Below are 23,644 nucleotides of genomic sequence, written 5' to 3' on the forward strand. Positions count from 1 at the left end.
CGACCCTAGAAAAGATTAGATTGACTGTGGTACAGGATGGATACGTTGTTTAATAATCGTCGTCCATACCGGACTCTGGTTCTGAGTCCGAGTATTTGGATGAGCCTGGTTTTCGATGGCTCTTTGAAGGCTTGGCGTTGGAATAGTTGGAGTTGAGTGTGAGTGGGGATGACGTTGGTGAATCGTTGCTGACCATGTTCGATAGGGACATTGGATCGAATGGCCTCTTCTTGCTGTTGCCATTGTTGTTGCTGCTGTTGCTGTTGTTGTTAATGCTGCTACTACTACTGCTGCTGCTGTTGTTGTTGTTGGATTGAGAAGAGAAATTGGCATTCCTATTGCTGTTACCACTGCTGTTGCCGCTTCCGCTGCTGCTGCCATGGGAAAAGTTGTTGCTGCCAAAAGTGAAGATGTTGTTGCCTTGCCTTGACGTGTCTGCCCGCATGTCCTCAGAGTCGCTGGTGGGACTGTTGGAGTTGAGCAGTTGGGAGATTGGAACGACTTCCTTGAGATCGGCAGTTGGATGGAGCATCTGTGATGGGGACAATGGAGGCTCTGGGGGTGCCAGCTGATAGTTGGGGAAGTTCTGATTGAAAAGCTTTGTAAACACATTCTATTTGTGGTAACAGCATGTTGTTAGTGTCATTGACCATGAATATGATATGCATGTGAGTGATGTTGTAGACATACCTGTAAATATACAGCATCCTCAAACACTTCTGATCCAGAACAGTTGTAAATCTGAGCATTGTAGAACATGGTGTTGACGTTGGCTGCAAACTCGGCTGGTGAGTTGTACTTCTTGCCTGTGATCCTGTCCTTGATGGTCTTCATATCAATTGGCTCCTTGATGATGTTGTAGTAGTCTGGATAGTCTCGCTTGCTGGGCAGACGAAGGAAGATCTCGCACCTCTTTCGTCCGTCCTCATCAACGTCCAAACGCACTGTGTCAAAGATGTCCAGGTACTTCATCTCATTCTCTGTTGTTGGCTTCTTCTTGATGGTGCCGGCTGGTCTGCCACGGCCACTGTACTTCCTCGCTGGAGGAGTTGGGGCGCCAACAACTGGCGTGGAGGCTGAGGATGATGGAGTCTTTGGAGTTGATGTGGAGGGTGACTTCTTGGCAGGGGTAGTCTTTGCCTTCTTCTTTGGTCCTCTCGTTGGCGTCTCCTCATCTGATGATAGGTCCTTGCGCTTGGATGAGCTCTTGGTGGGTGCCTGGTACTCTTCCTGCTCCTCTTCGGAGGATGAGGATGAGGCAAGGTCGTCGTACTCATCGCCATACACCTCGCTGGTGTTCAAGAAGGTGGTCTGGGTCCTTCGTCGCTTGAAGTCACCATTCTCAATCATCTTCTTGATCTGCTCCTCGGTCATCTTGAGATCCAGGTCCATCTTTTGGCCGGGTCGCTTACCAAACTGGAAGCCCAAATCCTCTGTCAACTCAACCTCTTGCTTGATCCAGTCGGGCAGCTCGTCATCTGTACATAGTCGGTGTGGCTCACCCTTCTTGCCCGCCTCTTTCCATTGCTTGGCCTCGAGCTCGCCACGATCGCGGTCCATCTTCTCAAACAGCTCCACCTCCTCAGGTGTCCTAGAGATCATCTCGTTGATCTGTTGGTCGCTCGGCACGCTCTGACGCTCCATCTCGGCGGTCTCGTCCTGTGTCATGAGGAACTCGAGCATCTGGCGACGATCGTTGCGATTGGACTTGTTGTTGAACTGACCGGCCTGAATGATCTTCCTGTCGAGCTCCTTCTTGAAGTTGGCACGCGCCAAGATCTTTTCCTCGACCGAGTTGAACGTGACCAGTCTCAGCACCTTCACCACCTGCTTCTGACCGATTCTATGCGCTCTGTCCTGAGCCTGTAGATCCATCTGAGGGTTCCAATCACTGTCAAAGATGATGACTGTGTCGGCAGTCTGCAAGTTGAGTCCCAGACCTCCGGCCCTTGTACTCAGCACAAAGATAAAGTACTCGCTGTTCTCTGCATTGAAGAGGTTTAGCAGTGGTCCTCTCTCCTCGGACTTGGTCGAACCGTCCAGACGCAGATACTTGTAGCCTTTGTAGTAGAAGAACTGTTCGAGGACGTCGATCAAATGTGTCATCTGGGAGAAGATGAGCACACGATGGCCCGATGCCTTGAGCTTGGGCAGCACGCGGTCTAGCAGGTCAAACTTGCCAGCACTACGGATCATCATCTCGTCAATGGGATACTCGTCGTCGTAGAAGAGGTATGGATGGTTGCAGATCTTTCGCAGTTGTACGAGGGTGTTCTTGAGGCCCTTGGAGATCCTGGGTCCGCCATCCTGGCCTGAGCCAGTTTGGAACTGCGCAATACCCTTGGTGCGAATGAGGTTGTACATCTTGGTTTGGAATGCAGACATCTCACACTTGATCACCTTCTCCACCTTGTCGGGCAGCTGTGACTCCACTTCGGTCTTGAGACGTCGCAGGAGGAATGGACGCAGCACCTTGTGCAGACGCTGGATGATCAGAAGTTGTTCCTCTTCGTTCATCTCGAGCTTCTCGCCAGTGGCCGCGAATGGTGCGTTGAACCACTGCTCAAAGTCGTCAACACTGTCAAAGATGTTTGGCAGCAGGAAGTTGAGGAGGGCCCACAGCTCGGGCAGCGAGTTCTGCAAAGGTGTACCAGTGAGCAATAGTCTGTATCGACTGGAGTAGAAACTGCCAAGGGTGACGGCCAGCTTACTACTATAGTTTTTCATACGATGACCCTCGTCCACAATCATGTAGGCCCACTTGACCTTGGCCAGCATGTTCTTGTCCTTGATGATGTACTCGTAGGTGGTGACCAGCACGTTGAATGTCGAGGGGGCAATGTGATGCTCGTAGATAGCCTTGCGCACCTCCTTCTTGCCAGTGTAGAGGATCTTCTGCACCTTGGGCGCCCACTTTGTGAACTCCTGGCCCCAGTTGGACAGTGTGGACAGTGGCACAATGACCAGGTAAGGGCCCTTGTTGCTCTTCTTCTCCATCAGATAGGTTACCAGTGCGATGGTCTGGATTGTCTTGCCCAGACCCATCTCATCTGCCAGAATACCATTGAGCTTGTTGTTGTAGAGTGATACGAGCCACTGCAGACCCTGCATCTGATAGGGTTTCAGTTGGCCACCTTCTAGCAGCAGGGGTTGATCGGGGATCTCCTCCACAATCGAGTGAGCCTTTGAGTAGTAAGAGTGCGCCTTGCTGACAAGTGGCGCAGACTGTGTGGTACCGGTCTTGGGTGATAGGGGCTCGGCGCCAACCTCAGGCTCGACCTCCTCGGTCGTGGTCATCTTCTCCTTCTGAATGAGATGTGAGATCTTGTCGAGGAATTCGTTGGTCTGATCAAAGAGCTCACGCAGACGCTGGTTCTTGGTCTGCTCCAGCAGCTTGAGGTACTTGCTCTCATCGTTGGTCTTGAGCGCACGCAGACGCTCACGCTCCTCACGCTCACGCTGTTGTTGCTCGCGCTTCTCCAGCTGCACAAAGTAGTTGGTCACGCGCTTCGATACCTTCTTGACCTTGACCATCTTGTTGGCGTGGTACTCCTTGAAGTCCTTGCCATGTTGCAGGACGGACGAGATGAATGTTTGGAAACGTGTCTTCTCCACTTCCTCCTGTTGTTGCTGCTTGGTGCGCGTCGCATCGCGCGACGGCTTCTTCACCTTGTTGGCAGACGAGTGGCCAGTGCCGCCCACCTTGCTCGAGCTGGCGCCCACATTGTTCTCGAGGGCGTACTCAAGCATCTCTGTGCGCACCTTGCGCTGCAGGTCAAACAGTGTCAGCTGCTTGAGCTCGACAGTCAGCTGCAGGCGAAGTGTGTCGTCGGTGCACGTCAATAGTAGCTCCCTAACGTCGATGATCCTGCGGCTCATGCGACTCTTGATCGCGCTCTCTTCAGACTCTTTGAGCGTCATAAAGTCGACTGGCGCAGGCTTCAGGGACTCGACGGGTGGCAGAACGTATTGTGGCTGTGGGGGTGGTGGAGGTGCCTGTATCTGGATGGGTGGTGGCGCGGCAACGACTTGTTGTTGCTGTTGCTGCATCGATACTGATATTACAGGAGGGGAGGATATCAACAGGCCTCCGGGTGTGGCTGGCGCGCTGCCGGGTGCGACGCCCATGGGCATTGGTTGTGACATATACATCGCCGTTGGGTGTGCAGAGGCGTTCACGGATTGCGCAGAGGGTGACACAACACCACCTGTAGCGACCGCCGTTGCTGATGTTGGTTGTGTGACGCTGTTGGGTTTGGGAAATGACGCCAGCAACTTGCTCTTGGACACGTTGAGCAGGGCCATGAGCTCGGGCGCAATGGGCTCGGTCGGCAATCCCTTCTGCGTCTGCTCGATCCATGTGGAGATGTATGAGAATGCCTTGAGCTGTAGCTTTAGCAGGTCGATTTGCTCTTGCGTCAGTACGACGCGTGGTAGTTGTCCTGGTTGCTGTGGCTGTTGTTGCTGTGAGGGCATGCCAGGCGACTTGACCGTCTGGGCACTCTTTGGGAAGGTCCTCTTCAGCACTGTATTGACTCTGTTGATCAGTTCTGTCTCCTGACTTGACAGCTGAAGTGAAGGTCGATTCTTGACCACCAAGTACACGCAGTTTTGATAAGCTTTATCGTTGAAGTCATATGCAGTGTTGTGATAGTTATCCAGGCGCTATTGTTGTGATTGATTGTGAGTGAGTGAGTGATCGTGATTGACTTGGAGTCGATGCCTCGCCATTGAACTACTTACTTGGTATATTTCAATGTACTTCTCTTTTGTTAATATGGGTATCTTTTGCTGTTGTGGCTGCTGTTGTTGTTGTTGCTGTGGATTTACAGGTTGTTGTTGTTGTGGTGTAGACTGCTGCTGCACCACTCCAGTTGGCTGCTGTGGCACGCCCATCCCTGGCTGTTGCGGCTGCTGTTGCTGCTGCTGCTGCGGCAGTTGTTGTTGCTGTTGTATCAGCTGTTGTTGGTGTAGCTGCCCAGTGGCCGCCTCGGCATATTGATATTGTGGCTGCTGTGTGCGTACCATTATGGGTGAGGAGATAGGCGGAGTCTGAGGCATCGGCTGCCCAACAGGCTGCTGCTGCTGTGTTGGTTGCTGTTGTTGTTGTTGTTGTTGTTGTTGATGTTGTTGCTGCTGCGCAGGAGGAGGTGCCATCTTGCTCATTAGCATCTGCTGTTGAATCATATGATGTTGTTTGGCTGCTGTTTGTTGCTGCTGTTGTAACTGCTGTTGTTGGATCTGCTGCTGTTGCTGCTGCTGTGTTTGTTGAGTTTGTTGTTGTGTAGTCGGCGTCGTCGGGGGTTGCTGCTGTTGCTGTTGCTGCTGTTGTTGTTGTTGCTGGAACTGATTGATCTGATTCTCAATGGGACCCATCATGTATGATGACTGCTGCTGCGGCTGGTGCTGTGTCTGTTGAGGTTGCTGCTGTTGCTGCTGCTGCATTGAGATCATCATTGGTGGAGACTCAGTCTGCTGAGGTTGCTGTTGCTGTTGCTGTTGATGCTGCTGCTGCATATGAAGCATCTGTTGATATTGCTGATTGTAGTCGGTGGCATTGGGTGCTGCCGATCCATTGACTGCCAGTGATGATGACGACTGAGATGACTGAGGCGGCGATGCAGTCTGCTGTGTACTATTGCTCTGTTGACCGAGTGCCAGTGTGTGTTGTTGATGCTGCTGCTGCAGTGCGTGAGGAAACTGCTGATGTTGATATGATGCCGCCGGTGCTTGCAATGGAGACGTAGTGACTGGATTCATTCATATGCGTTGATGTATCCAATGTATCTATCTATCTATGTAATCTATGTAATCTATCTATGTATCTATGTATGTATATGATGCCCAACCTCTTGTGATTGTGATTGATATGTTTATAATATATATGTCGGTTATGTATTCTTCGGTGTCGATATCGTTATCGTCGTCGTTTCGATTCTGTGTCTGTATGATATGATTATAAGTATGAGAGTATGAGTATGAGGTCAAATTGATTGAATGAATGATTGAATAGTTGATGGGCATGTGTGGCTGACCAGTCAACAACAATGTGGACATGTGAATGGATGAATGAATGTACTCAACAATCGCTATCGTCTACACATCAATAATAATTATAATATGCACAATAAACAACAAATAAATAATATGTACACATACTTGTACAAAGAGCAAGGACCTGTAGGCCTAGCTGTCCCTCTACCGTGATTGGTACAAAAGGGATATCGAATTAATAGATGGATGATGGATGATGGTTGATGTTCAATCAATCAATCAATCAATCAAACAATCAATCCACGATCCAATTGTTGCAATCTATTTATAATATATTAATATATATGTTGATGATGATGATTTGGTGTAGATGGTGTTTCGTTGATAGTTCAGCTCCCCGGTGGGCGTGTCTGACCTGAGATAACGTGATGCTATGATATGTACCTTAACTGACTAAACAGGTGACCCTGATTGATTGAAACTGACTGTTATTGTTGTTTAAATATTAATGTATTGTAATGTACCAATTTGTTTGAATTAATTGGGGCGCCTCTTCTGTACAGTACTGATGATGATATGATATTATATGAGATGTGAGGGGATAGATTGATGATGATGTTGGTTGCTTGATTGTTTTGTTATGTTGTGATGGCGCCTTTGTTGAACAACTTGCAAGGTGGTTGAGTGAGTGAGAGATGTTTCACTTGATTCATTCAACTCACCCCACTCAACCAACCCCCAATTCATTAAAATAATTTCTTTTGACCACTCACTTTCCAATTTCATTCTTAATGGAACTTCAACAATCAATCAATTTTCATATATTGGAACAATTCCCTGGGGCAGTATTTTAATATTAAATATGATAATTATGATACCAATATTGAACTAGTTAGAATACAGAGTAGAGTGAAACTGACAATTAAAAATGGATTGGAACTTGGTGATCGTATTCCAGAATTGGCTCTTGGGTCCTCGAGCATTGAATCTAGATAGATGTTAGTAACATGGAAATGATTGATTGATGGATTGGTTTGCAACTAGTTACACATACCTCCACACTTTGATCTTTGTCTCTCTTTGTGTGATATATCAATAGGATTCTTGCACCTGTAACAATTGTTTGGATCACATTCTCCACTGTTCTCTTGGCAAACTGATCCACACACGACTGGAGATATAAATATTAGTATCAATTATTGATTGATTGATGAGATGATGGATTGATACAGTGGTACATACCATTGACACTACATGTATCTTTATCTGTACATGTACATGTACCATTGATACATAGACCTGAACATTGAGTAGTGCATTGATTTGGTTGGTAGTTGATTGCAGCCCATACATTGATTGCTCCATATCCTTTATAATTGTCTGGTGATGAGATTGATGATGCTGTTGATATCAATGCCTCTCGAACCATTGATGGTGTCCAATCAGGATGTGCCTCCATTACTAGTGCAGCTGAACCAGCAATCAATGGTGTAGATATACTAGTGCCACTGACAAACTCATATGAAGATGGTGAACTTGCAGCTGCAGAGTATATGAGCATTCCTGGACCAACTACCTCTGGTTTGCGACGACCATCTGCTGTAGGTCCAATCGAACTAAATGTGGCAATAACATCAAAGTTGTCCACAGCTCCCACTGATATACATTCACGACAGTCTGATGGAGGTGTGATTCCACTCACCCCATTGTTTCCACTTGATACCACAACCAACATTCCCTTCTGATGTGCAATGTCCACAGCCTTTGATATTGAAGATGTTCCATCCACCTCCCAATACTTGAACCAAGCACTATATCCAAGTGAGATTGAGGCGACACGAGCACCTTGTGAATGTCCCCATTCCAAAGCTGATATAAGGTAGTCCTCTTCAACAGGTACTTCCTTATCAATAATCTCCTAAGTATTAACATTGTTAGTAAATCTATGTTGTTTGATTGATTAATTGAATGGTAGGGTATATCAACATGGTTCAATGGAACGTCTTATGGAAGGATAGATGGAATGATTGAGGCATAATGTTACCGTTTTGGCGAGTATATAGTTGGCCTTGTGTGCCACACCAATGATTGATCCAGGCATCCATCCACCAATGTTGGAAAGTACATTGGTCCCATGTCTATTTTGAACATCTATATAGTCAAACAAGTTAATAAATCGATTAATCAATCGAGATACCGTGATCATACCTCCAAGTTGACCTTGAGTGTTTCCAGTGTTGTTGATAAAGTCTTTCTCAGCTATAATGTTGCAGCTCTTGATACTCTCATGATCCTTTAGGAATCCACTGTCAATGACTAGTATGTTGACACCCTTGCCACTGTATCCATTCTGATGTGCTTGAATAACTCCAATTTGTTGTAACTTTTGATATGAACGTCCATACTCTATACCATCGATTAGGTGGGATTGCAAGTCATCGACAAATGAGTTTCTTCTATCCATGTCTGCTCCACCATCACCAAATCCATTAACATTATTGACGTGATCTTGATCGTGATATGTAAGATGATTGACCTCTGACACCTTCAACACTGAATTGATATTCTTGATCGACTGATATACATTGTGGACCTGAAGTTGTTGTTGATCATGTGACAATGACTGATCTACATTCATTGACAACGATATTGCATTCAACCACTTTGATTTATGTCTAACTAGTAAGACTGATTGTTGTTGGGAATTGATAACTTGATCGATATATTCTTGGTACACTTCATAATCAAAGTATTGTGTCGTCGTTGATGTTGAAGGTATACGACCTGGACCTTTATCCTTGAAGTATATCCATAAGTTGACTGTTGTTGGTTGTGATTGTGGCTCTACTATATTGTACATTGTATCCATTTCCAAACTTGGATTGACCATTCTCTGTCTATTATTGATGTTCTTGTCATTCTTTGATGTTGACCCCAGATGTATCAACTCTAGTTTCCTACTCCTAAACTCAACATCTATCTTGGTTGAGTATATACAATGTGGTAAAGTGACTATGACAATCAACAATATTGATGCTATTATACAAATACATCTCTGTCTATAACAAGATGAGATCATATTATTATATATCTCTATCTTTATATCTATCTATTCTTTATAACTATATAATATCTCTGTCTACCTCTAAGTCTCCATGTCCAAAATCAAACATCAAACATCTAACTTAGATACATTCATTCATTGATGAGGTAGGTACACCTTTTCATTTCATAAAGATACAGATCCAGTTATAAAGATATAAATGGCAATGACAACTGGATGTCGTGTCAAGTTCAACTCCGATTTATGTGCCAGTGTGTGTGTGATTCATTCTGTCTCGCCCACCACAAACATATAAACACACACCAATACGTATTTATCTCTACAATTGTGTATCTGTATCTGTATCCAATATATGAGATAGTAGGGTGTAGCCACCACCAGACAACATAGGACGAAGAAGACTTAAGAGCATGAACAACAATAATAATAATAATAACGACAAGTCAACAATCGATGATGATGACCTGCCACAGCATATATTGAAGGAACCGAAACAACAATCACAACTGCAGCAACAACTACAACCATACAAGGACAAGGATATTGGAGAGTGCAAGACATGCCATGCTATGAGTGGCACGATAATCGGTGCATCAGGCATCTATTCATTGATGATACGCAAGAGTCATCCAGAGAGCAAAGGATTCCTTACATTGATCGGTGCATCAACTCTATCATTCGGTGTCTATTGGATACTGGAACCACATCTACTCGAACGTGGATGGCTCAAATCACCTCTTAAGCTGCCATGACAAGTCCGTCATCATCATCAATCTTATCAAATATATATATATTATCTGTATGTCTGCCTGCCTGTCTGTCGTCTGATCGATCGATCGATACGTTTGATAACATATATGTGACTTCTTCTTCTTGGAGTCGACACCAAGATTTATTTGCCCTTCTTCTTGTTCTTCTTGTCCTCCTTGTCCTTCTTGACTGCTGGCTGTTGAGTCAGCGTTGGGATCATACACAAAGGATTGAAGTTCTCAGGTCTATTTGGTGCAACAAGGTTGATCTTCTCTGCTAGAAATAGCAACAGCTCTGTTTCTGTTTGTTGTTGATTGACGCAATGTTTGTGATAGTTGTTGTTGTTAGCAACAGCATATGCATTGATCAATGAATGAATGTGTACATACTGTTTGTGATGGTTGATACAAATGGTTGTTTCTGCTCATTGAGCATTTGAATCTTGACACGTCCTCGCTGGAAGAAGTCTGATGGGTATCCCTTGTGTGGCTCGAGAACAGCGCTCAGACCAACGGCACCAGCACACTTTGCAATCTCCTCCAGTTGAGGATTCTTTACAGACTTGTCTTTGGGAGTCCTTCTGCCTTGATCTCTCGTGAGCTCAGAGTTTATATATTGAGGGTAGACAACGGTCCAATTCTTATAGTTTGGTATTGTCGCTGTATTTATCTTTCCCTGTTGAGCTCCTGCCAGTGCACCAGTTGGTCCACCTGGTATAATAGTTGGAGTAGTCGTACTACTAGTTGATGTTGTCGTTGTTGTTGAACTCATATTACTTTTGTGTTCTATTGTTGTGTATATATGTATGTGTATGAATATATGTCAAAGAGATAATTTAAATAAATTATGAACTTTGTTGATGGTTGTGTGTGATCAACAAAACCAAGGTAACTTGACCTTTGACTTTCATCATAAATGAACTTCACTCACTAACAAATATCAATTAATAAACCAAACAATCTCTGATCAAACAAGTATCAATACATATACTCAAAGTGGTTGAGAAATCAATAAATAAAGGAATGATTTACATTCGGAAATAGATGTCTTCTCAGTTTACATTGATTATTGTTATAGATATTCGGTTGAAATACATCAAGTATTGTTATCCAATTGATTTGTTATTATTTATTATGCTATGTTGTTGAACCAATCAATATACGAACCATTTATTATTAAATTAATATAAAGATATAATAATGATCTATACTTCATACCTTTCATGTAGTCCTCTGGCAGCAGCGCTGCGCCAGGGTAGAAGATTCGCACGTCGTATGATGACTGCGATGAGGGTGGCGCACGATCATTGATCGGGCCATACCTTGCGAAGAATGACTCCGCTCCCATTGTAATCTGTGACAGGGCACTCACCTGAGTACTGCTGTTGTTGATTGAGAGTTGATCTATTGACTTTGCTAGATTGAGTGATCGAGTAACAGATAGTAACTGTATCACTCGTTTCGGTTTTTTCGGTCAATATTATACGTATTCACCTTATATAGGCATGCATTACCGAGACTCTTGAAGACAACAACATCAACCACAAACAAAAGGTAGAGGTATCGATTCTATCCATGATTGATTTTTGATTGCCAGAATTAGGCGATTAAGAATGATGGAGTCTTCATGTTTGTGGATAGAAGGCCTTTACCCATCTTWATTAAACCAGGCCTCGCTTGGGACAATTCCGTTGGGTGTCCAAGGAGGAAGAAGAATAGACATGGGTTGTTGTTGGTTGTTGGTTGTTGGTTGGCAGTTGTTGAGGATGTTGATGTGCAATAATACAATACATGAGTATATGTGTGTTGCTGAGTATGAGGGAGTTGTGGACTGGGTTGGTTGTTGGGTGGATGAATGGCGGAAGGTGGAAGTTGGTAAGATTACAATGATGATGGGGAAAAAAAAGGATGTGCATGGCGATGCGACCTCTTGAGGTCTCGCTATCTCTCCTCGGTGATCTCTCTCGCTACAGACTGACAGGAAATGTTGTCTGTCGTACATGAGGACGTCCCGAGGACATCTATGATGAATAAACTGCTGTTGTTGGTGCCACAGCCTTGGCCTAATGTGTGTGGACCTGGTCTCTATTTCAGGGAGCTCATGAATGACGAGATGGAGAACTCCTTCTTGAAGCTGTTTGGTGTGGTGCCGGGTGCGGCAGACACAGACTCTGACGAAGACGATCTCTGCTCACGGGGCTCGCACAGCTGACTGGCCTTGTACAAGGCCTTCTCAGTGAGACCTGGCAAATTCTTAAGGTAGCGCTGTGTGATTTCCTCGGTGTTGAAGTTGTACGGTGTCTGCTGGTACTGCTGAATCTCACGAATCACCACCGATATCCTACGACGCTTCTCAAAGTTTATCAGATCGTCTCTGTTGTTCAGCGTGTTCTTGGTGCCATCCTCGATAAATGTAAGATCAGTCAAGTATACACCCTAATGAGTTTGATTGATTGATTGATGGTTAGTGAAGTGATCATGTGATAAGTTGTGAGGATGTAGATGATGCTTACAAGGTATGGAATACATGGAGGATGAACAGAGTGCAGTGCAGCTCTGTAGTCCTTGAAGTTGTTCTTCTGTGCCATTAGGACGAGGAGTTCGTCGTAGGCATTCTTGAGCAGTGGCTTGGACTCGATCTTCTCCCAGGTCTTGGTGAGACGGTAGACGGCCGAGTTCTGGAGACCAGAGAGGATCTCCATGCAGCCATTGAAGTTTCCAATGTCACGACACTTCTGTGCGATGAGGATGAAGCGCTTGACGACGCTGACACGGTCCTTGATCTTCTCGGTACGAACGATCTCTGTGGCAACCCAGATCGACACTGCGTTGAAGCGGCGAATGAACGCGACAATGTTGGGCGCCAGCTCGTCCTTGTTTGGCTTGTTCCAGCTCTGGCCCAGACACTCCTTTGACTCGATCTTGCGGTACAGCTCTGACTCGATGAGTGTCAGCTGACGAGCAATCTCGGTTGTGTCGAGGTCGAGGAACATGGCGTCTCTGGTCTTGGGTGAGATCGATGCGGGCGCCGGGTCGTTGAATGTGGGGATTGGCACAAGACGGCCGTTGAATAGCAGCTTCTTGATGTTCTTGCCGATGGCCTCAAAGTCGATAATGATCTGGCTGCCAACGAATTGGTCAAGCTTGGACACCAGCGTAGGGTCCTCGCTAAAGTCGTGGAAATGCTTGTCGACCCAGGTCCTCATGACGTTGACGACACGCATGCGCACGATCTTCTTCTTCTTCTCGTAGAGAGCTGGAGGGATGGAGGCGTTCTCCTCGATGACGTTGTAGGATTGAATGAGCATGTCCAATAACTCGACTGGAGTGGTGAATGAGCGGTAGGTCAGCAGGAAGGCGCTGGAGAAGTCGGTGTCGTGTGATTTGTCGTAGCTCAGACGCTGCACCAGACGCTCGAGCGTGCCTCCCTTGACGAGGTAGGTGCCGGTCTCGTTCTTGATCAGCACCAGGTTGGGGTCGTCCAGGTTCTCGGGCTCCTCGAACTGCTCGTCCTCAGTGGACGCCATGAGTGTGGGGGTGGAGGGGCGGCCTCCTCCGCTCGACACGCTGATTGGCTTGGGCGCCACGGATGCTGTGCGCACAAGCGATGGGTTGGACATGGGTGCCGGTGAGTTGGATGGGAAGGGTGAGGTCTTGCTGCGTCTGTCACCGGGCAAGGGTGGCAGGGGCATTGGTGGCACCTTGCGACGGCTCTCATGTGAGCCAAAGGCGTCGGGTGAGACGACCACAGGGCTTGTGCCGAGTTGCGAGGAGGTGGCCAGCGACGATGCCGAGGAGGACAAGGGGATTGGTGATGATGGGTTGGTAAATACAGGTGTGGAGGAGGCGAGGTGGTTGGCGGCGTGCATGACGCTGACTGGACGGTTGGTCAATGGCGAAGGGTTGGTTGGTGTGTTCTGTGGTGTGTACGCGCTGACCTGAGTTGATATCCTCGACTCGGAGCGCTGCTTGGGCGCTGCGGCCGACCAGTTCTTGGCAAGGGAGGCCTCGTCGACTGGTGTGGTGTCCGACGAGTCGGCAGTGTCGGGCGACTGCTGAATGTAGTTGTCCGACGAGCTCCTGCTCAGCGACGCCTTCTTTGTGACGCTGTTGGGCACGCCAAGCGGGGAGACGCTTGGCAACGATCCCATGCTGCTGCTATTGTTCATGTATTTGTTGGTGTTGGAGTGATTGTTTGTTGGTGGCTTGTGGGCCTGCGATGCGCTGCCGGGCGATGTCGACAACAATTGACTGTCCTTGCTCAGACTCTCGTAGATGTCCGACAAACAATTGGAAAGATCTCTATCCTCATTAAAGCTCTTCTCCAACAACTTTGTCTGGAAGTACTCCAACTGTTCCTTCAAATGTCCATTGATCGCTTCCAATTCCATTATCCTGTATTGTAACTTTGAGTTCTCCTCCTGTAATATATTTGATTGAATGATTGATGTGAGTGATCCTGTAACATGTATGATTGATTGAATGAGTGTTATTACCTCCAAGTCGCTGACTCTATTTAATAGCATGTCATTGCTTTGTGGTGAGCCTCCGGCTGCGCCGCCTCTGTTCACACCATTTGAGCCCATCATGCTCTCTCTCAACACTCTATTCGAAGTTGAGTTCATTCTCTATTTCTATTTGTTCTGCTATACTATATATGATTGTATATATTTTGAAAAATGGCTGCTACTACGCTGCCCGCTGTTATTGCTGCTGCTGCTACGTTGTTGTTGCTGCCTGCTGTTTGTCTGTCTGTCTGTCTGTCTGTCTGTCTATCTCCTGTTTCTAAACCCAAAGTTTAATCTTTATCCTGTCGGGGCTGTTAAGATGAGATGATTAGATAATGATGTGTCAATATAACTAACTAGTTGTTAACTTTATCTTTTAAACAATGCCAATATGAATGTATGTGTGTGTGTGAATGAATGAATGTAATGACAAAAAAGCAATCGATTGGCATCAATGTATGCAAGTAATCTCGCTCGGAAGTCAAGTCAAGCCAAGCCAAAGCCAGGCTTCAAACGTTGATGTTGTGTGAGTAGTGAGATTCACACAAATAAAAAATAAAAACCAACAGTAGGGTTCTGTTTGTTGTTTGTTGTTGAGAGCTCTGTGTGTGTTGCGTTAATTGAAATGAGATGTGTGGGGCGAGCCCGAGCTCATGGTGGATTGGTGCCCCAACACAACTAACCCCACCACTTTGATTGATATTGGCTAGGTTGTTGTGAAGTGACACGCCTGGCTGGCTAACTTGCAGACTAGTCTGCCGCGTGAATGGATGGATGGATCTGATCTCTGATCACCGCCTTACAAACTACAACAACAACGTTGTTGGCCATGCATGGCCCTGACTTCGTCGTCGACGACACCTTGGGAATCGCACCCTTGGGGAAATGGCACAATACAAACTCGCGAGTCTACCACATGCACACATCCAAAGTCACAAAGAGTCGATGACGAGCTATCTGGTTGTTCTTGTCTTGGTATTTACGTGTTGTTGGGTATGCTTTGCCGTACGTAGATATATAATAATATTTAAATGTTTGTTTGATTGTTGGACGTATGTATGTATGTATGGTAGTGATGTTATGTATTATGTTGCTGATGATGTTGTTGTTATGTTTGCCCTCGGCTGCAATGATTGATTGATTGATTTGATTGAACCCCAACAAGGGCGATTTGCGGCAAGTTGGTCAAACCTTGTTTAGTTTTGTTTGTTGTGATGTTAAATTATTCAAATAATAACAGTATCTATTGGGTGATGGCTGACAATCATGTGAGGCAACCATGGTCCAGCACATCATACAAAGTTTACACACGCAAACATATTAAAAAAAATCACACTCTTGATCAAAAAAAAACAAATATCAAAATGCGGAGTGTGTCTCCACCATGTCGGGTTAGAGTGTGTGTGTGTGATGTGAGTGTGGGCATGGATGATCACTTGTCGGCATGAATTAGAGAGTAATAAATCACAGGACCAAGCCGACTCTGCTCACATCAGTCATCGATGATTGGGAAATGTGAGTCGGTCGGTAGGTCGTCAACTACGTTGATATTGTGGTCGCATGTGTGTGTGTGGTTGATTGATAGTGATGGTGATCATAATGGCTACATCACACTCGTCTCCCGAAGATACCGGAAGTATGGTAAAGTGTAAAGTGGATGGCAGTGTTGCTGGTTGTGTTGTTGGATGTAGCCTCTGTCTGGGCCAACACCGTGTTCATCATTGTCGGCGATCAAAATAAGATACATACATGTCTCCGTCTTTGGATTGGATTGGGGCTGCTGGCTGGCGTTTAGCCTTTTGGTCAGGTCGGGTCGCGATATTGTTGGCAGTGTTGGCAGAGAGAGTAGGCACTTGTTCCTTGTTTCACTCCTAATGTTTAATGTCCAGGTGTGTTGATGCTGCTCACGAATCGATAATGGTTTGATTAGATCTGATCTAGTGTCTCCCAATCGATTTGTTTGGCTACGAGTTGGGTCGTTCTTTGGTGTTTATGCTATTGTTGTTGTTGTGTCTTGTATTACAACTTTGCAAATGCAAAGACAACAAAACAACACAAACAAGCAATCAAAGTGACCCTACAAGTATGGTCAATATAGATTGTTTATAATATGTTTGGTTGATTGATGATTGATGAGTGATTATGTGACTGTTGATGTTAGTTGTTGACTTTAGAGTGAAGTGATTGTTATCCTTGTCCAACAACAATGATGAAGAATAGATTTAAACAGCTCCTTGCTTGCTTGCATGTTCCTGGATATGATGTGTATGGAGAAGAAAGAGGGGTAGGATGTAGGATAGGATAGGGAGGGACAGGACTTACCACATTAAATAAAATGGATAAAATGGAGGTATCTAGAGGCTCAATAATGAAACAGTCCCTCACAGGAGATAGTCCAAGGTTTATCCACTCATTCATGTGCATGCCCCTTTGTTTGAATCAACTCACGTTGATGCTCGCAATCATTCAAGCATTCAGTGCACTACCTTCCACCACCATCAAGGTCACCCAGTGCCATCTGAAATGATCAAAGCCCATTACATCAAGGCCGCTGTGGAACTCAACACACACATTCACAGAGATATGAATTGGGATTGATCAATCGGAGCAAATGCCGAATATCAAGCAACTTGAAAGTGTGTTTGTTTGACCAACATAGATTAGTATTGTGGATGATGTCTTGCTTGGTCACAGGTGGGCAAGGCCTTGCCCATTCATGTAGGTATCATTTATTCCTTAAATACACATGTATGTTGTGGGTGATCGACTCGAGGGGGCGGAAGAGTCTTCCAAGTCCGGTGGTATCTGGGTTCCTGGTTTGAATGGTAGGGACTGGATTGTAACGGAAAGATGCTGGACTTGTACCATCTGATCACCTCACATTACATTACATGTCAATGTTCCAAGCGGTGTATGTCCACGGATACAAGTAGTAGTAGCAGTATTATTATTACTATTCCTATTACTTACTTGTCCTCACTCTCTTGTATCTTGGAACTGACGAGCTGTCTAAAGTCAGACAGTAGCCTGTTCTCCTTCTTGGCCTTCTCCTCACGGTTCATCATGACAAACTGACGCTTCTCCTCGGCACTGTACACTTGACCTTCCTTTCGCATACGGATGGCATTCATTCTCTTGTGTCGCGAGCCACTCATCACGTAGCCAGCTTCCTCAAAGGTGGCGATTTGGTCACTGGACAGACCGACCTCACCTCTTCGAGGGATACGCTTGTTTTGTTGGACGAACGAGGCGATGGCATCTGCCTCACCGGGCATCATTGCGCCTCCATAGCTTCCGACTTGAGCCTGGGGCAGTGGTCGTGGGCCCACCTCAGTGTCCATCAGTGGCTGCTCCTCTGCCTTCTCCTCCCACATCGTGGCGTCGTCCTCCTCATCGCTCGAGGCGTGTCTCTTCTTACTCTTCTTCTTGGAGTGCTTCTTCTTCTTTTTCTTCCTTCTCTCGTCCTCGCTACTACTGCTGCTGCTGTCACTGTAGTCGTCTGATGATGAATCGTCGTCGCTTGAGATTGATGAACTTCTCCTCTTCTTGCTGCTCTTCTTCTTTGACTTTGACTTCCTCTTCTTGCTGCTGGACTCTGATGGAGAGTCTGACCTGTCTCTTGATCGTCGTTTCTTGTCATCGTCATTGTCTCTCTTGCTCTTGGAACTTCCACCTCTGTCCTTGGACGATGGACTTGGCGATGACTTCCTGATCTTTGGTGGCGATGGTGATCTGGCAAACACAGGACTACATGATGCTTCGTCTCTCTTTTGTCTTCTATGTTGGAGGAATGATTCAGATGGCTTGTCTCTGTATCCACCGCCTCCACCTCCACTTCCTCCGCCTCCACCCGACTTGTTGTAATGACGTGACGCATCACCACCTCTTGCAGCAGGACCACCTGTTGGACTTTTACTTCTACTTCTACTTCTTCCTCTTTGATCTCTTTCAAAGTAGATGTTGTTTGATGGTCGAGACGATGATGATGATGTTGTAGTTGTTGATTGAATGTCCTTGTTGTTGTTGTCTTTTCTATCCCTACTATCTCTATCTCTATCTTTTCCACCACTACCATTGATCACAACAGGTGGTCTGACATCACTATCTCTCCTGTCACCATCTCGTCTATCTCTTTCATCATATCTTCTATTGATATCTCTATATTCTCTATCTTTGTAATCTCTATCTCTATCTCTGTCTCTATCTCTATCTCTATCTCTATCGTCATATCTCCTATTCCTGTCTCTATCTCTATCATCATATCTTCTATCTCTACCTCTATCTATGTCTCTATCTTTATCACCACCGTCTCTGTATCTATCACCTCTATCTCTATCTCTATCTCCTCTGTAGTCATCTCTACCACCTCCACTTCCACCTCCACCACCTCTGTCGGATCGTCTATCTCTATCTCTGCTCCTGTCTCTATCCATTATATAAATATTATCTCAAGCAAGTTAACTCAATTCGTTCATTCATTCATTTGATGAACAATCAAACAAAGTGAGTTTGAAACAACTTTTAATTGAATAATGTTCATAAGTAGGAGATATTTTCAACCTGGTACCAAGATAATGATTGATTAACCAATGGAGATGTAACCTTGACCAGACAATATGGTAAGACCAAGAAGGGATATATCTCCACTACCTGACAATGTTAAAAGGGCACTAATACAGTTGGATGTTTGAACAAATACGCCATTATTATTTGATCCTTGAACTTGGCTACCATTGATGCTCAATTGATTCTTGGAGGTGAATCCCGAGAGGTTGGAAATGGATTCTGGAATATTATATATTAATTAGTATATTAATTGAATTATAATTCAAATACCATTATTATACTTACTGTACAACATTATTAAATTGTTTGATTACCCAATTAGTAGTAGTATAATAAATGTTTGACCAATCAATGGTGAACATTCATTATTTATACTTTTAGTACTACTCATATATTATTACTATATATATGAGTTGTACAAGAGATAATCTACCGAGTCTACATAGATTAAGTGATAACAAAAGAGTGTTTGATGTTACATCTTACAAACATTATAAATTAATGGGCCGGCAAATTCAACTTCAAGTCATTGTTTGATAGTTTGTCCTGCGAATGAATGTAAAGGGATAACCCTCCAATCACCATTGAATGGATTGGCTACTACACTACAACCCATTCATCAAATAAAAAGGGGTGTGACAGAATGACGTCAGATAATAGATTGATAGATTGATTGATTGATCGATCGATGTAGTTTACTTGATATTCACACTTTGTCAATATTACATTATTATTCATCCGGTTCATGAGTCTGGTGATATGCATATGAAGTTCTGATCTGTGACATACTGTTTACAAGTTGATCAATTGCAAGCCTAAGTACCTAATTCTGTTGTATGTATCTCAGGTCACATTCATTCAATTCAATCTTAGACTTCACTCTTGTTGTTTTGCCGAACACCATCTGGGTTACAACAGCTCCTTCATGTTGTTTGTGTTTCATTCTTTCATTCCCTGGTTTGGTGTGTCCCGACTCGACCACTCATCATGATGATAATTCAAAGTTTCATTTATTATTCAATGCTTACAACTTCAACACTAACTAATATAACTAAATAATCACTTATAAGTTTGAACAACAATCGAATCAACCAAACAAACTAGCATAATGTTCAAGAAGCTCAAAGCCACAACATCAAGCCTTGCAACCAATGTTAAGGATAAGGTCGATAATGTAAAGGATAAGGTCACTGATAAGGAGAAGATAACATATGTAGTTCAACCATTGGACTCTAATCATATAAAGGGTGGCTTCGTCGTAGCCATTGGTAGTAACCAAGAGAATCAAATGGCGTTGGGTGCCAAGCCTGTTGTCCAACTCAAGACTCCCACTGGACTACCCTGCTCATATCCCCTCAACGTCGCATATGTTGCTGCTGGTGCCGATCACATCTACTTTGTATCCAGTATGTTATCCATCTCTTATTCATTCGTTCATTCACTGACCTATACATTGTTCAACAGAGGATGGCAAGCTATACTATACAGGCTCGAACAAGTTTGGTCAGTTGGGTTCGATGAATGCCAGCAGCGCAGACAGTGCATTGCAGAATACAAACACCAAGGTCAGCAAGGCGAAGCATGTATTCGCTGGAGCATATCATACAACATTCCTTTCGGATAAGGGAGAGCTATTGATCAGTGGCAAGGGCGACCTCAATGGAACCTCGAGCGATGAGAACAAGTACACTCCCAACCCAGTGCCAGCACTGTCCAACAAGAAGGTCACTCTCTACGCCACTGGTAACAGACATTCAGTTGCAGTTGATGGTATGTATGATTGTTTGGTTATTCCCGATCGATTACAATTCCTAACAATGATGATCCCTTGTGTTTGTACAGAGCTTGGAAACCTATTTGCATGGGGCAGAGGCGATCTTTTGGGCATTGGAAGCTTCATTGTCGTCAAGAAGATCACCACGTTCAAGTATGAGCCAGTGTCAGTCGACTGTGCCACATTCCTCACCTACAAGATCAAGCAGATTGCTTGTGGAGATGAGCACACTGTTGCCTTGTTGCGTATGTTGATTGATTGATGATGGACAATTGACCAACACTAATACCTACTCCACGCATGCCACAGAGAATGGAAGTATATTCGCATGGGGAAGAGGTGAGGATGGACAGCTTGGCCATGGCGTCAAGGAGACAAGACATTCGCCTATACATATTGATTCACTGCAGCCATACAAGATAACATCGATCTCCTGTGGAATGAACAGCTCTGCCGCCATCACCACGGACAATGACTGTTACGTTTGGGGACACTACTTTGCACCAAAGATGACACCAGAGTTGCTTTCTTCATCCGGCACACCAATACGTAATGTTCAACAGATATCACAGAGTGGATATTATAACATTGTACTTGGTATGTTGTTGTTGTTGCCTCTTCGCACTCTTTCATTCATTCATGGTATGGAATATTCCATCCTTGCTGACACTCTCTTCCCTTCTTCCCAGCTGAACAAAATGACATATACACATTCGGAGCTGACTACAAGGTGGCAACTGAGGCCATGTGGAACCCAACCAAGCTGAAGTTTGACGATCCATTCATCTTGACCAAGAAGGTCACTCAAGTCGTAGCCTCTCAATCAAACTATTATTGTATGTACCATCCATCCATCCACTATCCATCCAATCATTGCTAACCATCAACAAGTGATTGTTTATGAGGGTTCCGCCATCGATAACAAAGTACAGGGTCTTGACTATGGACAGGCATTGTCCAAGAAGGATATGAAGAGTGCACCAGCAGTTGAGATGTCACAACAACAAAAGAACCTGAACTCATTGCTTGGAGCACGAGCCAAGCCCACTACAAGAGCCAGCTCGACCTCCACCACATCGACCACCTCCACCGCCTCCACCAAGGTGGACCTCAGTGACATTGGCAATCGTATTGCCAACATTGAAATTGACCACGACTCTGACAATGATGAAGAAGATGATGAAGATGTCCTCTAAGACTGATGTGACGCTCAATCAGTCAATCAATCAATCAAATAATAAACATACTTAACTTATCTTCACTTAACTTAACTTGTAGTTGTGCCAAGTGGCAACAGCGTCGACACAAGACATAGATGAATGACAAATGGTTGGTTTGATTTGCAACAGCCGTTTATTCACTAGTATCCCATAAAGACTCTGTTTAGTTGACATCAGCGGAGTTAACCTCGCTCTTGCTGATCTTTCCCTTGTCGGACTCCTTGGAACGGTTCTTGCGCTCCAACAAGTTCTTACGGTCCTTGTCCAACTTCAAAGTGGTGATGACAACCTTTGAAGCATCGACACCAACTGGGACAGAGTTTCCTGTTTAAGTTTGAATGATTATGATCGAGATATGTAAGTCATTATTGTTCTTCCTTTGTATCCTCACATCACATGATCGATTGTATGTTGCTGCTTGTGTTCGCTATTGCTGCTTATGTGGATGCTTACCGTTGGCCTTGGTGACAGTGAGCTTGTCAATGTGGATGACGTATTTCTTTCTGTAGCAGGCAACGACCTTTCCGGAGTGATCCTTGTGGTCACCAGAGACAACACGGACCTCATCGTCCTTTCTGATTGGGACAGATCTGACGTTGTACTTGGTACGGAGTTCCTTCGACAATGGAGCGCTCATGCGAATTCTTCTCTCGCCAGAGGAGGCGGTGAAGTGGGCCTTTCTGGACTTTCTGCGGGAGGAGCTGACAGCTATTGAAGTTTGAGATTAGATGTGAATGTTAGTATCCGATTATCCTCTCTTTGTATCTTTATCATCTACTTCATCATCACCATCTTCATCATCCATCTTTGACATCCATCCATCTCGTATCCGATATCCTTGATTCAATCATTCAATCAATCCAATGAAGTTGACTTGATAAGTGTATCCAATATCGCGATGATCGATGCTGATGATGTGATGATATGAGAGTAGTATAGTATAGAGTTGAACACATACTTGGGTTTCTCTTCATGGTTGATGGCTGTGTATACTGCTGTGTACGAGGTCGCGACCAAAAGTGTTTGTAAGTATCGTCTTGCAAGCGAGTGTCATCAAGACGCCTCAGACCTTTTCACTCACACTTTGATTTTTAAAAATTAAATTAAAATACAAAATCCCATTCGTTCAATCTTCAACGTTTAGTATCGTTACAACAATTTGGGTTTGAATGAGAGTCAGATACCCTCACAGACATACCCTCACACAGTTTGATGTTGAGACGATTGGTCTCGAGACATACATGTATATATAGATAAGTTGAACAATGATTGTTAATATAGAGTTAAGGTGTGTATAATACATACCATGATGATGTTGATGAATGAGCGAGCGAGTGAGTGGACCTTTGAACTCACATCTTTGAACGATCAATCAATCATACTCAATCATATTCAATCATAATCAATGTCAGTGGAGGATTGGAGATACTGTTCTCAAACAAGAAGAATCATAGTTATGAGTTGAATGGCCGTGATACTATACCTTTGAAGGAGCTGGTACATTGGATGCGTGACAATCATGTAAAGGAGAGACCAGAGTTATTTGTAGATAATGGAACTGTGTATGTTGGGTCAACAGAGTTGAAAGGTTATGATTGTTGGTCACCTCATTAACCATCACTACTACTTTAGTCGACCAGGTATACTTGTTCTGATCAACGACGCGGATTGGGAGCTGGACGGTGGCATCGATTATGTGGTCGAGGATGGCGATACAATCTCTTTCATATCGACTCTGCATGGAGGTTAATGGTTAATGAATATATCAT

General features: G+C 44.7%; 9 protein-coding genes across 9 annotated transcripts; 3 read left to right on the forward strand and 6 right to left on the reverse strand.

Annotated features, from left to right (window-relative positions):
• Positions 1 to 49: 49 nt before the first annotated feature.
• SAMD00019534_054820 (hypothetical protein) lies at positions 50 to 5,760 on the reverse strand (the record flags this gene model as incomplete). The annotated part of the gene is made up of 3 exons (XM_012898973.1): positions 50 to 613; positions 691 to 4,665; positions 4,744 to 5,760. 3 exons carry the CDS (start codon positions 5,758 to 5,760, stop codon positions 50 to 52), a joined length of 5,556 nt encoding a protein of 1,851 aa, XP_012754427.1.
• Positions 5,761 to 6,916: 1,156 nt separating this feature from the next.
• SAMD00019534_054830 (hypothetical protein) lies at positions 6,917 to 8,632 on the reverse strand (the record flags this gene model as incomplete). Its single annotated transcript, XM_012898974.1, has 6 exons — positions 6,917 to 6,982; positions 7,049 to 7,165; positions 7,237 to 7,260; positions 7,346 to 7,912; positions 8,039 to 8,145; positions 8,203 to 8,632. The coding sequence occupies 6 exons, from the start codon at positions 8,630 to 8,632 to the stop codon at positions 6,917 to 6,919; spliced, it is 1,311 nt and encodes a 436-aa protein (XP_012754428.1).
• Positions 8,633 to 9,456: 824 nt separating this feature from the next.
• SAMD00019534_054840 (hypothetical protein) lies at positions 9,457 to 9,804 on the forward strand (the record flags this gene model as incomplete). Its single annotated transcript, XM_012898975.1, has 1 exon — positions 9,457 to 9,804. A coding segment is annotated over one exon (348 nt), but the record flags the coding sequence as incomplete, so codon positions are not given.
• Positions 9,805 to 9,950: 146 nt separating this feature from the next.
• On the reverse strand, positions 9,951 to 10,579 carry SAMD00019534_054850 (hypothetical protein; the record flags this gene model as incomplete). The annotated part of the gene is made up of 2 exons (XM_012898976.1): positions 9,951 to 10,108; positions 10,198 to 10,579. The coding sequence occupies 2 exons, from the start codon at positions 10,577 to 10,579 to the stop codon at positions 9,951 to 9,953; spliced, it is 540 nt and encodes a 179-aa protein (XP_012754430.1).
• An 896-nt stretch (positions 10,580 to 11,475) lies between these two features.
• Positions 11,476 to 14,432, reverse strand: SAMD00019534_054860 (hypothetical protein; the record flags this gene model as incomplete). Its single annotated transcript, XM_012898977.1, has 3 exons — positions 11,476 to 11,561; positions 13,805 to 14,228; positions 14,304 to 14,432. Coding segments are annotated over 3 exons (639 nt in total), but the record flags the coding sequence as incomplete, so codon positions are not given.
• Positions 14,433 to 17,287: 2,855 nt separating this feature from the next.
• SAMD00019534_054870 (hypothetical protein) lies at positions 17,288 to 18,763 on the reverse strand (the record flags this gene model as incomplete). The annotated part of the gene is made up of 1 exon (XM_012898978.1): positions 17,288 to 18,763. A coding segment is annotated over one exon (1,476 nt), but the record flags the coding sequence as incomplete, so codon positions are not given.
• Positions 18,764 to 19,989: 1,226 nt separating this feature from the next.
• Positions 19,990 to 21,851, forward strand: SAMD00019534_054880 (hypothetical protein; the record flags this gene model as incomplete). Its single annotated transcript, XM_012898979.1, has 6 exons — positions 19,990 to 20,287; positions 20,346 to 20,651; positions 20,724 to 20,900; positions 20,965 to 21,252; positions 21,345 to 21,491; positions 21,547 to 21,851. 6 exons carry the CDS (start codon positions 19,990 to 19,992, stop codon positions 21,849 to 21,851), a joined length of 1,521 nt encoding a protein of 506 aa, XP_012754433.1.
• A 187-nt stretch (positions 21,852 to 22,038) lies between these two features.
• Positions 22,039 to 22,849, reverse strand: SAMD00019534_054890 (hypothetical protein; the record flags this gene model as incomplete). Its single annotated transcript, XM_012898980.1, has 3 exons — positions 22,039 to 22,199; positions 22,329 to 22,583; positions 22,834 to 22,849. The coding sequence occupies 3 exons, from the start codon at positions 22,847 to 22,849 to the stop codon at positions 22,039 to 22,041; spliced, it is 432 nt and encodes a 143-aa protein (XP_012754434.1).
• Positions 22,850 to 23,044: 195 nt separating this feature from the next.
• On the forward strand, positions 23,045 to 23,625 carry SAMD00019534_054900 (hypothetical protein; the record flags this gene model as incomplete). Its single annotated transcript, XM_012898981.1, has 3 exons — positions 23,045 to 23,118; positions 23,288 to 23,437; positions 23,508 to 23,625. 3 exons carry the CDS (start codon positions 23,045 to 23,047, stop codon positions 23,623 to 23,625), a joined length of 342 nt encoding a protein of 113 aa, XP_012754435.1.
• Between the last annotated feature and the right edge of the window lie 19 nt (positions 23,626 to 23,644).

Source organism: Acytostelium subglobosum (assembly GCF_000787575.1).
Source record: "Acytostelium subglobosum LB1 DNA, scaffold: scaffold10, whole genome shotgun sequence".
NCBI lineage: Eukaryota > Evosea > Eumycetozoa > Acytosteliales > Acytosteliaceae > Acytostelium > Acytostelium subglobosum.